This window comes from Caretta caretta, chromosome 2, assembly GCF_965140235.1.
Source record: "Caretta caretta isolate rCarCar2 chromosome 2, rCarCar1.hap1, whole genome shotgun sequence".
NCBI lineage: Eukaryota > Metazoa > Chordata > Testudines > Cheloniidae > Caretta > Caretta caretta.
The window spans coordinates 114,334,425-114,350,236 of record NC_134207.1 but is presented as its reverse complement, the minus strand read 5'-3'; the positions used below and the strand labels follow the sequence as shown (position 1 = coordinate 114,350,236).

The 15,812-nt window shown below is 38.3% G+C and overlaps 1 protein-coding gene across 15 annotated transcripts in view; it reads left to right on the top strand.

Annotated features, from left to right (window-relative positions):
• The window catches only part of HIVEP1 (HIVEP zinc finger 1), a 184,149-nt gene that overhangs the window by 101,636 nt on the left and 66,701 nt on the right, over nucleotides 1-15,812 (top strand). For all 15 annotated transcript variants that reach the window (XM_048839838.2, XM_048839839.2, XM_048839842.2 and 12 more), the window contains one exon: nucleotides 8,397-8,450. In XM_048839838.2, coding sequence (XP_048695795.2) covers nucleotides 8,397-8,450 — 54 coding nt within the window. The remainder of the gene's footprint in view (nucleotides 1-8,396; nucleotides 8,451-15,812) is intronic.

The window sequence follows — 15,812 nt, the reverse complement described above, 5'->3', positions numbered from 1 at the left end:
CATGGTATAAGAACATATACAGAATAGAATATAAGTGACTTCCAAGGAAAATACTGTATATATCTGAAGATGGCAGTTCTCTCTGTGATACGGTTTAAAGTTTTAGCTGTAGCTTGTGCTGCTCAAGAAAGAATCCGACATAGAACTATCCTTCTGATGCTTGTCAAATAAAGATGGCTTTATTAGAAATCAGGTTATTTTTAATAACCTAAATCTGAGATGTAAAATGGTATTTATTGCCTAGGTAGTGATGTTTAATGAAAATGCTGCGTAATGAATACAACTGAAAGTTTCAGTTAACTCACCTGAATCTCTTTGCTGTACTAATGTGTGATTGACTTGATACTTCCAGTTGTAACATCTGGGTATATCTCACAGGTGCTCAAACACTACGTGATGAGGGAATATAAAAGCCTTGGTTGATGGGCAGATGGATGTTATCTTACAAAATTTAGGAGAGAATTCTGAGTATCAAGTAATCCGTACTGTATGTAATCATTTTCTAAACTGTGTTTTACAAATGACAGCTGTGGAATTGAATAAAAATGCAGCAGAAATAGTAGTTCACTAGTGAAACACATTTTAAGAGGGTACTGTATCCAGTTCCCTAAAGCGAGAAGAAAATCAGATGTATTTGTTAGCAGGATTATTCTGGTCAAAGCAGTGATCGTGAAATGGTTTTTACTAGAGTCAAGATAAGTAGGTCTAGAAGGAGCTAAATGTTTTCTCCTGGCAATGATATAAGAGCTGATGCTGCTATTGCCTGCGCAGATTTAAATATAGTTTTTGTACCTTGATATTGGTGGTGTACTTTTACTACAATGTGATTAAAATAAGGAGAGGTATCAGTGAAGAGTAAAAATCTATAAGAGGCCAGTCCTGGGGTGTGTCTTCTCAAGGGGGACCAGGACCCAAGCACTCACCTAAATCTGTGGGTGAGAGGGAAAAACAGCAGAGTTACCAGGACAAAGCCATTCCTTGGAAGTAGTAGAGAATTCCCTTGCTGGTGCCAGAACTGCATGGCAGCTTAGAGATTTAGGTGGAGTCTCCCTGCCCCCAATACCTTTAGAACACTTGTGTGCCAGTGGTGTTATCAGACTGCATTGGACTATTTGATTCTGGGTGTTCTTTTCTGTCTGCCCTTTTTTTTCTCCAGCTTACTCCTGCCTCTCTCCATTATTGCAAGCTGCAGGTCTTTTACTGCAGTATAGACTTACCCTCTGTTTTTTAATGTGGCTTGGCTAAATATAAATGTATATATCTAGGAACAAAGAATGTAGGCCGTCCTTAGAGGACGGAAGGCACTATCCTGGGAAGCTGAGATTCTGAAAAAGATTTAGGGGTAAGTTTGGATAATCAGCTGAACATGATCTCCCATTGTGACACTGTGGTCAAAAGTAGTAATGCAATCCTTGGATACCAAAACAAGGAAATCTCAAGTAGCAGTAAAGAGGTTATTTTACCTCTGTGTTTGATGCTGGTGGGACCGCTGCTGGAATACTGTGTACGGTTCTGGTGTCCACAATTCAAGAAGAATACTGATAAACCAGAGAGAGTTCAGAGAAGAGCGGTGAGAATGATTAAAGGATTAGAAAACATGCCTCATAGCAATAGATTCAAGGAGCTCAATCTATTTAGCATAACAGAAAGAAGGTTAAGGTGTGACTTCATCACAGTTTATAAGTATCTAAATGGGGAACAAATATTTGATGATGAGCTATTCAGTCTAGTAGAGAAAGGTATAAGATGATGCAATGGCTGGAAGTTGAAAGTAGAAAAATTCAGACAAATTAAGGTGTACATTAAGAGTAATTAACGATTGGAACAACTTACGAAGTTCATGGTGGGTATAAATCAAGATTGGATGCTTTTTCTAGAAGATCTGCACTAGGAATTACTTTGGGAAAGTTCTGTGGACTGTTTCTTACAGCAGGTCAGACTTGAATCTATAAAAATGACATCAATAATTTAATGTTATTTAGTAAGTTATTTTTAGTACACCTGATGCTTTTCTAAAGAAAAATAGGGAAGAAGTATTTATAACTTTTGTGCAGAGCTTGGAAAATATATTATGTAATCTAATTCCAGAAACCTTCACAGTAAACCAATTATTCCTGTAATTGAAAAAGCAGAATATATTTTTTTATCAGACAGATCCTGAGGCCATGTCTACAGATGGAAAATGTGTTAGCTAGCACATTTTAACTAATTTGATGCTAAATACAACTTAGTTTCTGGTGTTGACAGAAGCAACACGTTACCTAGTAGTGGTTAGTGGTAGGAATCCCGCTTCGGGTAAAATCATACGTAACATCATGTTTCATTAAAATGTGTTAGCTAATACATTTTTAAACACAATGCAGTTTCACAGTGCAGACAAGAACTAATGGTTGTAAATGTGTAAAAGATACAGTGTGGTGTACAGTTTTGTCGTTAAGGGGGCGTAATTCCTCTCACACTTATCTGTCAGATCTGTTTTAGAATGAGTGCCATGATTACAGCCGCTGCCGCAACACAGCCCCAATGATGTAGCCCTGCTGCTGTCGTACCATAGAGTAGACTCTTTTGACATTGATGGAAGAGGACTTTCCATCAGTGTAGGTAATCTGCTTCTCTGAGAGGCAATAGCTAGCTTGACAGAAGAATCCTTCAGTTGACCTACCTGCGTCTACCCTGGGGTTAGGTTGACCTAAGCATGGTGCTCAGGGCATGGAATTTTTTACAGCCCTGTGCGATGTAGCTAGGCTGACATACGTTTTAGGTGTAGACTAGGCCTTAGAGTGTAAAATCCTTGAGGTAGGGTACATATCTTGTTCAATTTTATAAAGAGCTATGAACATTTTGAAGTGTTCTGTACATGATTAGTAAAGGTATCTGTCTGATAAGGATTGGTGCAAACATGTAATAATGAAATTTTTAGTAAATTAGACCCATGCTAATCCATACACCTCAGGTACAAACAAATTTGGAAGCGTCTCATTCTCACTTCTCAGCAAAGATTTAGAAAGAGTGCTGTAGTAAAGTCTTATGAAGTATGAAAATTAAATCTTAAAAATAATTAAAATTGTAATTACGATTTAAAAATTAAACCGCACTTGTCAAATATGTGATGGAAGTAAATTTAGTGATGCACTATTCTTGCTTGTTTGGCCACTCCGTTCACAATTTCAGAATCAGAGGGGTAGCCGTGTTAGTCTGTATCCACAAAAACAAGGAGTCCGGTGGCACCTTAAAGACTAACAGATTTATTTGGGCATAAGCTTTCATGGAGGTTCACTTCTGAAGTGGTTTTTTACCCACAAAAGCCAGTGCCCAGATAAATCTGTTAGTTTTTAAGGTGCCACTGGACTCCTCGTCGTATTTCAGAATGGCTCTGTTATTAGTACAATATTGAAGTTTTTCTAAGTTCAGAATGCTTGAAACTCATCTGTATTGATGCATATATTACAAAGAAATACTTGTATTCAATAAATTACTATAACTATTGTATAGCATGACTTGCAGGAAGTGAAAGAAATTTCGTAGCTGCATACAAAATGTATAGTTGCCTAGTTATTATTTCCATTATCAGCTTCTCATTACTTAGCATAACAGACTGTGCTAGAAGTGGTTAGAAATTTCTGTGGGCACTTGTTATAGTTTATTTGAAAAAAGGAAAACAGAATGCACTTGAGCTGAAAGTACTTTCTTAATAATCCTCCTGAAGGTCTAAGTAGAAGGCTTCCATAATATTTACATAATTGATTTTATTCTATATACTATTATTAGACAGAAAATATCATATTGCCTCTGTGTAAATCCATGGTACGTCCACATCTTGAATCCTGAGTGCAGATGTGGTCACCCCATCTCAAAAAAGATATATTGGAATTGGAAAAAAGTTCAGAAAAGGGCAACAAAAATGATTAGCGGTATGGAACGGCTTCCGTATGAAACACTGGAATGCGTTACCTAGGGAGGTGATGGAATCTCCTTCCTTAGAAGTTTTTAAGGTCAGGCTTGACAAAGCCCTGGCTGGGATGATTTAGTTGGGGATTGGTCCTGCTTTGAGCAGGGGCTTGGACTAGATGACCTCCTGAGGTCCCTTCCAACTCCGATATTCTATGATTCTATGATTATTAATCTAAATGTATGAATTTACTGTAACTAAGTGTAATATACTGAAGTTGTAAATTGTTTGAGATAAAATTGTAGCTCTTAGTGTATTCAAAAATACATTTAGATGGCAAACCTGCTAAATTATCTGAAGAAAGGCAAACATTATGTCTTATGTGTATATGTCAAAATGTTTGGGAAAATGAGGTGGATATCCCACTTACAGTTTTGGTTTGCTGAATAGCATCTTAGGAATCTTAAAGATTATCTGGTTCACAAATACCAGTCAGGGCTGGAAGAATGTAGACAATGTTCATTCCCAGATTACCTGTGAATCCCAGTGATGTAATATACTTTAAAAGGTGTAGTATAGATGTTAATAAAATATCTTAGTGCTTCAACTGTTAAGTACATAAGAGCATAAGAGTGGCCATGCTGGGTCAGACCGCAGGTCCATCTAGCCCAGTATCCTGTCTTCTGACAGTGGCCAGTGCCAGGTGCCTCAGAGGGAATGAACAGAACAGGTAATTATCAAGCAATCCATTCCCTGTTGCCTATTCCTCGCTTCTGGCAAACAGAGGCTAGGGACACCATCCCTGCCCATCCTGGCTAATAACCATTGATGGACCTATCCTCCATGAACTTATCTAGTTCTTTTTTGAACCCTGTTAATCTTGGCCTTCACAACATCCTCTGGCAAGGAGTTCCACAAGTTAACTATGCGTTGTGTGAAAAAATACTTCCTTTTGTTTGTTTTAAACATGCTGCCTATTAATTTCATTTGGTGATGCCTAGTTCTTGTGTTATGAGGAATAAATAACACTTCCTTATTTACTTTCTCCACACGAGTCATGATTTTATAGACCTCTATCATATCCCCACTTAGTCATTGTCTTTTCCAAGCTAAAAAGTCCCAGTCTTATTAATCTCTCCGCATACAGAAGCCGTTCCATACCCCTAATCATTTTTGTTGCCCTTTTCTGAACTTCTTTCCAATTCCAATATATCTTTTTTGAGATGGGGTGACCACATCTGCACTCAGGATTCAAGATGTGGACGTACCATGGATTTACACAGAAGCAATATGATATTTTCTGTCTTATTATCTATCCCTGTCTTAATGATTCCCAACATTCTGTTTGCTTTTTTGACTGCCACTGCACATTGAGTGGACTTTTTCAGAGAACTATCCACAATGATTCCAATGACTCCAACTATCCACAATGACTTTCTTGAGTGGTAACAGCTAATTTAGACCCCATCATTTTATACGTATTGTTGGGATTATGTTTTCCAATGGGCATCCCTTTGCATTTATCAACATTGAATTTCCTTTCCCATTTTGTTGCCCAGTCACCCAGTTTTGAGACATCCTTTTGTAGCTCTTCACAATCTGCCTGGGACTTAACTATCTTGAGTAGTTTTTAAGTAATTAAAGAACAGTAAAATAAGATTGTCAGAGGGGTTGTATTTCTCTCTCCCATGAAAGCAGTCATGAAAGGGGTGTATAAAACTGCACATTTGATGCTTCATATTTTATATTTTTTTAGTAATTGTCTTTGACAGGCCTTTTCCCAGGGGATTTTTTTTTAAAAAAAAGAGTACATTTCAGTTATGTCCAGCTCTGAGAAGATACAAGTGTATAAAGTCTGCATTGTATAAAGTCAGTCAGCATGACTAGATATGTGAACAACTCCTTAATGCTGCCTCTTGCAATGGATTCATCATTGGGGGTCTGATGGTGCAAGCTGCTGACAAACCTTAACTCTCATTTGAAGGAGACACTCAGCACCTCACAGGATCAGGCCCACTATACAAATTACTACATGTTGGTTTGGTTTTGAGACCATCTTTTATATGTAATGTACTTAATTTTTGCATATCTACAAGCGTCTAATATGTACGATATATGCTTCCAAATTGCTGTTTTCTGGTTTGCTAATGTTAATGGTAAGCAACTAATCACAACTAAATAACAAATTTTAAATAAGACTTTCTGCTGCAGGCTGTGGGTCACATCCTACTCCCACTGAAGTCAATGACAAAAACCCATTGACCTAAGGAGGAGTTCACCCACAGGACTACAGTTGTAGACTTTTTTGGCTGTTTAATTAGATATAAATTTGGGGGGGGTCAGTCCTTTAAATATGCACGAGCTGTCCCATTGCATTGTCTGGGACTGTTTACAGGAGTGATGTTATCACAAGTGTAAATGTTTGAAAGATTGGGCCTCTGTGCGCATAGTGAATATAAATCCTCTCTCTTGTTAATTTTGAGACTTAAAAGTACAAGATAGAATAACTCGGACAGCACTTACTCTCCAAACCCATAAAAGAGTATTTATATTATAGTTCTCTTCCTTGAATTTTTTTCAGATTTTTTTTTTAAATATTGAAAAATAACTGCAGGCTGTTACGTCAGTTATTTACAAATAGTGCCAATGAGCCAAACCCTAACAAGTCTTTATGGTGTGTTATTGTTTTGTCTCTCAGATATTAGGAAAGACAGTAAGAAGGCAGAGTCTATCATGGGAAAAGTTCACTAGGGGATATATTATGGTGGACCCTTACATAGCCTCACACTGGGTAGTGGGAGGAGGTAAGGCCAGCCAGCTCCTGTTCTCCTGAGAGTACACTAGCTACCACCAAGATGATCCCCACCAGGAACAGCTTACCTGAAAGAGGGTGGAGAGTATGCAGAGCTAAGGTTTCATTCCTCCAGTGTGCAAATTAGGAGATCTAAGTATACTACACCCTTTAAATGCACTTCACCAGTACAGCCAGAGAGCTTCAGAGATTCCCCTGCAGCAGTGCAGTTCTGCATTACCACCAACTCTGGGCTGTCCAATGGGACTTGGGCTCCTAAATCACTTAGGTGCTTTTGAAAAATTTGCTTTGTATCTAAATGCTATAACCTGAACTCAGGTCTTGGTAGGAAAGTAAAACCTGAACTGGTTCATATCTTCAGTCACTTTGTTTTTAAAAGTGTTTGCATAGGAATGTCAAAGTTTACCTGTGTGTGTGTGTGCTGTTTCATATTTGGGGATATTAAATTTAAAAAACAAACTCACTCCCTAAGATGTTATATGCATCTTTAAGATTGACTTAGAATGCATGGAAAAGATACTGCATCCCAGATGTAGAAAAACTGAGATTAACTTCCACAGTAGTATGTCTTATTTAAGATGAGACTGAGGTATAGTTATACCGAGAACTGAAGTCTTTGAACTTGATTGGGTTCATGCGATCTTCCTTGGGAAGAGATCTGTGTGCAGATTCCCTGCTTCCTTGTGGAGTACAGGCTCAGCTACTTCTACAGCAGCATTCCCCACCACTACCTCTTTTCCCACAGAGCACGTGGAGGACTGTTTGGAGGACCATAGGTCTGTACGTGGGGAAGCTGGGCAGGGGAATTTGTGTCTTCCTCCACCTGCACATCCACCAGAGTTCAGTACAAAAAGAAATACATCTCAAGGTTGTATTCGTTTCCCACTACTCCCCATCCCTGCTTGTGCGCACACATGGTGAGGTGTCATGGTACAGATGCCCACTGCAGAAGCCTTGCCACTGTGGCTCCATTGGATCCCTTGGTAGGGGTGGATTGCCGGGAGCACAGGTTCTCTGCACAGATGGACCCCCTGCTGGTCCGTGGGTTATGTAGGACAGTTCCATAGTTGGATAAACCATACACACTTGATGGAACAATTTCCATCCCTTTGCCTTGTCCTTGGGCTTTACCATGGGGAAGCGCAGTTGGGCCTTTTGATTCTACCCACATCAGTATTTATGGAAAAACAAATACTGTTTGTGATTTATATTACCATAATTCTTAATGCTGTAATAACATTGTAACGTTTTAACAGCCCTTGATGTTTTCTAAGATGAGTTAAAAAATGTATATGTCAGTAATTCACATTAATACCTATTTTATGTAGTCCATTGGGCTACATGAGTTACTGCAGATAATGTGAACATGTTGTGATTTACTTATCAACTGCATATTCCATAACAATGCTTTTATTCCTTTACTACTTATTTTGTGTATGCTAATGTATCAGTAGCAATTTAGTAAATGTAGGTGCTAATACAACACAGTAAGATTTTACTTGCCAGTATTACTGTAATGTATTGTATGACTTACACAACATATTTATTTACATGTAAATCATATATTGCCCATAAATGTAAATGAGATTATCCAACAAAGTAGTTAGCATATTAACACAAGCAGATATTTTCAAGAAATGACTTTTTTACAACTTTATTTTATATTTTAATATGATGTATTTTTTTCTTAAACAGACAAAATTGAAGAAGCACAAAAAGAACTTAATGAGACAGAAGACCAGCAGAAAGGTAAAAAAGCAAAAACAATGTATGGCAAAACTGATCAAAGCCTTTTGTAGTCTGTGGAAAGTCTCCCTTTGATTTTGCTGGGCTTAGGGATAAGCCAATAGAATGCATGACTGTAGAGCAAATGCTGTGCTAACAAACACAGTCTTGCTAACAAACACTTGTTAAATTTAACCACTTGAGTCGTCCCACTGACTTTGGCTGCTGAGGTGAATAAAGTTAGGTCTGTACTGACATTTCAGCTCATACTAGAGGTTAATTGATTATTAATAACTATCTTCTGTCTTTGATGATCAACCTGTGATTGGGTTATATGGATTATGAGAGGACACGTATCAGTTATTTTAACATACAGATGACTTCTGTGTAGCAGAGATGCGTGGTGACTAGTGGTAGTGGTCATATAAGGTTGGCTGACAGCAGTAGCGTAGGAGATTGGTGCTTTGTGGCAAATGTTAGTCATTCTTTTCCTCCTTGATAGTATGTTTGAAGTGTTATCTGACATGTTGCAGATGGTGGACAGTTTGGTGAATCTTTGATGTTGCCTGGAACAGAGTTGCTTATTTTTTTTTTATAAGAGTTTCATAATTTTTTACAGATCATAGTTTCAGACTTTACTGATAGCCCATCCTCAAAACAGAGATTACATTTGCCGACATCATAGAGGTGGTGTTGTATCCTAACTAAGTTTGCAAAGTACAGGGTCAATCAGTGGAAGAAATAAAAACTTTTAGTATGAAGAGAAGCAACCAAAGGGTCCTTTTAGGAAAAGTTGGATGCAAGCTTTTGTTGTTCTGCATCGTCAGGGCATTGACATTTCACCTAATATTTGTAAAGGGTGAATAAAACAAAAATAAATGATTAAATGATAAAATCATCAGGCTTAAAGCTGCTGTGCTATATTTGAGTATCCTTTGCAAATTTAGAGACTCTTCCATTTCCTCAAATCAGACTCGATACTAAACTTTAACCACTTCTAGCACATTCTTACTTAGTAGATCCTAGATCCCTGTGTATCTTCAGATCAGATTATAACTGCTTATTTAAGTGATAAAAACAGATATTTTTTATTATTGTCAATCATGCAGTCTAAAACCAGTACAGCTCTGGGAGAGTAGGCTAGGCATAATCAACCAAAATGTTAACTATGTTCAGAACCATGCATGCAGCCGGCATAGTTGAAATTATGCGCCTGGTTACACCTGTGCAGCCCCATTGAAGGCAATAGGGTTGCCAAGGTATAACAGAGAGTACAATTTGAAGATGATGTGGTTACAGAGGTTCAAGTGATGACAACATTTGGCCTTCAAAATCTACTTTTGGTAATGACTTGACTTTCAGCTCTTAGGCCAAGTTTATGAGACTGGCAGTTACAGAATTTAATATGGAAATAATTGAGACAATAAGTGGAGTACCATCTGTTACCATTTTAATGAAGTCTCTTTACAGAGTAGAAATGCACTTTTTCTCTTAGAAAAATTATTTATTTTATGTTTTGTTTGTATGTTGTACTTGGTGAACCAGTTGCTAGTATGAACTAGATTCTGATGGATATCATTTGAAGAAGCAATCAAATTCTTAAGGATATTGAAAGACTGAAAAGAATATTTGTATAAAATTGAAAAAGTAATTTAAAATACGGACACTTTAATATAATGTTGATGAAACAAAGTAAAATATACACAAATTCACCTAAAGTATATGTGTTTCTTTCCTTCTTTCAGTTCTTTTGTATCTAAATTACCAAATGGTCTTTTCAGTTTAGAGATTCTTTAGATAAGTGTCTTTCCTATTTAAAATAAATAGGGTAATAAATTCCACAAACTTACAAGCCAACTACTGTTTGGTAATATTGTAATTTACATACCCTGCTTGGAGAGGAAAATGTTTTCATGAGGTTATTAGACATACTGTTTTTTCAGCTGGCGGTAATTGGCCAGTGATCAGATTTATAAATGGTGTGTGTGTGTGTGTGTGTGTGTGTGTGTAAAAAGCCACAAAACGAGTTTGTGCTAAATACACCTTTTTTCACTCAGTAAAGTAGTGAAAATAAGAAGAAAATTGTAATAGATCTTTCTTTATCAAAAACAGGGAGGAAAAATAAAGAAGCAGAATAGCAATATTTATAGACATACTTCTCTACCTATGGACCCTTACATGTTCACAGCATGTCCCCACTCTTCCTATCATCTCTCATTACCTATAGAATGGTCAGCCCCTGTCTCTGGTTGACCCATAATACCAGCCCCTATTGCCATCTTGTTAAATTTCAAACAAGAACATTTATGTTTCCTCCTATGTGGCCTTCCTCACTTGGAGGAGCTACCCATAACATCGGCAAAACGAACTCATTATCTTCCTTCAAATCACTTCTTAAAACCTTTCTTTGCCATGAGCTGTACGACAACGGTTAGGCTGCTGTTGTGCCGAGACCACTGCCTGTCAAGCTGACCAATATTATCTCATTGTTTCCTTGTACTCTGCCGTGGGTCTGTCTGTATCCACCTGTTACATCTTGTGCTACACTTAGATTGTAAGCTCTTGGGATCAGAGACCATATTTCTGTTCTGTTTGTACAGTGCTTAGTACAATGGGGTCCTAGTACATGACCGAGGCTCCTAGATATTAAGATAATAATTTTAATAATATTTAGAATAAAGCTACAACTGGAAAATCAAGACTTTTTAATTTACAAATATCTTGGACCTGATTACGTTTCATATACATGAGAGAAGAAACAGTTTGACCATTCTTAATTCAAATGAAAAAAAATATTAATTTATGCAATACATTGAACTCCAGTGTAACTTAGGAAAGGAAGGTTGCTGTCATAACTGAAGCACCGGACTTTGTCAGGTTCTGATAATACAGGTTCATCACAGTCATACTGTGTGTCCTGGGACAAGTCACTACTTCTCCATCTCCATCTGTAAAATGGAAATAATAGTAATAATATCTGCCTCATAGGATATTGTGAGCCTTAATTCGTTAATGTTTGGTAAGTGTTTTCAAATCCTTAGATTAAAAGAGCTAAAGTAGTACAAAGTGTTGTTGCTAATCACTAGCAAGAAAGCACATAGTGAATACAGATACTGTCAGCATATCCAGACACCATTCCACCCTTACATACTAAGCTAACTCTGCAGTGAGTGAATTTTGAACATTGAAAAGTAGACCCTGAAAAGTCAGTGCCTAAAATTCTTAGTATTCCGTTCTTCTTTCCCTTTCCTTGTGTTCATTAAGGTATGAATTGGCTCCAGCAGCAAAATTGTGAATTAAGGTGCATTAGAAATGTCTGCTTTAGGAATATTTGCATAGAGTGTTCAGTCAGGTCTAACATAAGTTGTCGTGAACTCAAGTAGTTCATGTACAACATACTATAGAGTCTGCCTCATTCTGGCAAAAGTACCATGTAAAATGCGTGTAGTTTGATTTTGCTTTCCCAAAATAAAACATTTTAAAAAGGAAAAGAAATCCTACCATAATGGGGAAGGAGGGAGAAGAACTGATCATATTTCAGTAACCAGTAAGGTGTTCAGTAAGGGCTTTAATTTGTGATGTCCTGCAATCCTCAATCTTGTCACCTCTCTTGTTCAGTTCATGTATAAAGTCACTGCGTGAAATCATGGAAAGATACTCAGAGTGCCATTAATAGCAATATCTCCTCATCACTCATAAACTGTGCTATATGCCCACTATCCCAATGCCTGAGAAAAACAGGGACCTAGGATGACAGAGGGATGGCTCAAGATAAAATCTGGAAAGATGGAAGTGATGGTGATAGGCAAATGAAAGCATTTTGATGATCTACCATGATATGACCTCACCCTCCACAGAAGCTGTTTACCCTGAGGTTTTAGTACAGTCTCTTTGGACTCCTCACTACTTTTAGATACTCAGGAGTAGTAGCCAAAAGTGCCTTCTTTTTATCTTATACTTGCTGGAGACTATGCCCTTGCCTCTGGAAGAGGACCTACTCACTGTGATCCATGCTTTCATTACATTCATTTTGTATTTGTAGGTTAGCTTCACAACCATAAAGAATAGAAGCTTACTTATTTTAAATGAAAGCTTAAATTCTTCAAAAATTGAAGGTTTAATTCCCATCCCACATTCACCATGCAAAGCTCTCATTTGGCAGTGGGGGATTTTTTAAAGCCCTGAGTTAACCTATTTATTCTGTTTGCTTGCAACAGAGTTGCCTAGCTTTGAATTTCTAAATGCCTTTAAAGTGCAAACTAATAATCATTTGTGTAATTCTGTTGCATGTTTTCGTTGACTGGTTACATAAAGTCTTTGGTCCTGTACATAATTAAAACATATATAAGTGGATATTAAGTGATTCTGGGTACATCAGACTACAAGATTTTAAATCTATATGGGATATTTTTCTAAGATATAAAATATAGCACAAATAGGAGTTATGGGCTTGACACAGGAATTATCATGTTATGTAGGCTGTCAGACTAGATGATCATAACAGTCTCTTCTGGCATTATAATCTATGAATAGGTCTATCTTTACAGCAGCAGGTAGAGTACAGACACTGTATGCCCACCTAGCATGGGTATAAATAGCAGCGTAGACAGTGCAGCAATGATTAGGGAACCAGAACCCTAGGGTATATACCCCATCAGACTCTGTGCATGCCCAAGCCACGCCTCCAATGTCTACAGTGCTGCTTTTAGCAGTGTGGTGTCCCACTGCTTGAACCTTTGCCCACTGCCTCTTCCCTGCCCAGCTGCGCACCATAGTGAGTGTGGACACTGCCTGCCTTTCACTGTGGCGTATAGCTGCACGTACCCTACATGTGGCCACAAGTGTAGACAAGGCCTATGGTTCTGAGTAACTCAAAATGGAGTGAGCAGATGTGTTAGACATCTGTTTGCTGCTGCTGAGAATAACTGTGACTGACTGGGGGGTAGAGGGAGTCTTTTCATTTTTAAAGCTCTTTATAAACTTATTCATGCTCCCATTGAAATAAAGTAAAAAACTCCCATTGACTTCAGTGGGAGTAGGATTAGGCCTTACTCCTATCTCCCTGACTCCTCTGTTGGGTAGCTAAGTAAGTCTCAATATTCTCATTTTATGGATGGGAGGTGGTCAATTTCCCTAGGACAGAGTGGGAAGAGGTATTAGAGCTCGGTGTAACCAGGTATACAAACCCCACGCCAGGCAAGAATGGGTTAAATAGCATCTTTGGGTTCAAGAAGCCCCCTCCCCCCACCCTACGGCACCTGTGAGGCATGCCGCTGTGCCAAAAGGTGACCCTGCTGGAGGGCCAAGACACAAGACAACAGGGGACAAGAAGTGGACCTGGTCAGCAGGACTACAGGGTTAAAAAATATGCAACTTTGCTCCTAGCCACAACACGGTGTACCAGCTGGTGAATTTGTTTGCCATACTGGGCTTGAAACTCAGCCGTTCCTGGCTCCCAAGTCTGCTTGGACTGCAAGGCCATGTCTGTACCTGCTGTTTCTATTTTGGAGGGAAAGCTATTTTTGTTTTATTTATTTAGTAAATATATTGTGTAAACAAATTAATTGCTGGTGCTAGACGAAACAAGTTCTGGTATTGTTTTGACAGTTAGGGAGATAAACAGATTTACAATTTTAAAATTAAAATGTCATCCTCTGAAAGTGTTGTGAGAACTTTATCATATTAATGTGATGTTAGAGTAATAGTATTTTGACTTTTTGACGAGTACAGCAAAGTTTTTGAATAACAGTTCGACAAAGAGAGATTCCAGGATGCATCTATTACATTTTTTTCAAAGGTTAGCATGCCCCAGATTACAGGTTAGCATGCCCCAGATGTCCTGAATCAGACCCCACATTAAAAAAAAAAAAATCTTTCTGATAGTAAACAAGAAACATATCCTCCAAAACTAAGGCTATGCTGCAGTTTTAAACCTGCAGCTGGGTGTTGTGCCCCACCAACACCACACTGAGGATATTTGGTTTGTTTTGATTGCAGATATGCTTGTGTACTTTGTGCTGTGTTCCTGTTTACAGTCCTTGTTTACAGTCAATGTTTCCAGTCCTTGTGAGCTGGTAAGGTAATGAAATTGAGAAGAATCTAGAGAGAACAGACTGCATGAGAGGCACTCATGTATCTGAGATCAGAACAAACTCATTCCTTTTAGATGGGTATATATCTAAGCAGGTGGGTTGCCTGTTGCATCACACTCGAACTGGCGTAAGCAAGCGCTTTCATTGCAGAAATTTGGACTCTGGGTTCCTGTTAGCTTCCTCAGTCTTGTGTGGACTCAGACATGATTACCAAGTCTTTCTAGAGGTTTCCCTAGATCAGGTTTTTGCTCATTTAGTTAGTCCTCCACCAAAGGATAAAGGGGTGTTTTAAAATGGTTGATACAACAGAGTACTCAGATGAAAATGTAAGTAATTCTCCTTTTGTGGAAAGATATTGTGACCTGACCTGGCTGAAGATTTGTTATGAGAAACTTCTAAAAAGTTGTGCGTATGAAGTAGTATTAATAATCTGCAGCTAGTGAAGAGCCACTTCCAGCAAACCAAAGATCTTGGGACTGGGAACTTTGCAGTAATGCATAAAAGGGACATGCCCTCGTGGATGTCATCCTTCCCACCTTCTAACCTTCCATATTTAACTTCCTTGCTGGTTAAGGCATCACTGGCTGCTAGAGCAGTGGCTCTCAAACTTTTTACTGGTGACCCCTTTCACATAGCAAGCCTCTGAGTGCGACCCCCACCCCTTATAAATTAAAAGCACTTTTAATATATTTAACACCATTATAAATGCTGGAGGCAAAGCGGGGTTTGGAGTGGACGCTGACAGCTCGCGACCCCCCACGTGAGAACCTCTGTGCTAGAGTGTAGTTGAATTAACCTCTTCTGCTTCTGTTTAGACCAAAAAGGAAGAGTTAGCGTTTAAACTTCTACAGTTCCATCTTTTAGGGCTAAAATTGTTCCCACCATCTTCTGTCTAATGTATCTTTAAACATTATTGCCATTAAATGAGTGCTCATGTTTCCCTAATTGCCTCAGGCAATGTGGATTTAATTGAGCCCATCTTTTCAAATGGAAATATGTATTAAAGAACTGAAGAGAAGGGAACAGGGACTATTTGTTCAGAAACTTGTTCTGGCTCAACATCACTATGTATAGAGGAAGCTTAGGTAGAGTGACCAGATGTCCTGATATTCAGGGCTTTTTCTTATATAGGTTTTCTATTTTTCCCGTCCATACTCATGGTTGGGGAATTGTCTGTAGGCAGGATTTCATTAAATCAGGTAATGGTTTGTTAATGACCCTTACATTGGCCACTCTTTCTCCTTTTCTTACAAAAAAGCTTTTGAAATCTAGTGACCCATGCAATGAGATGTTA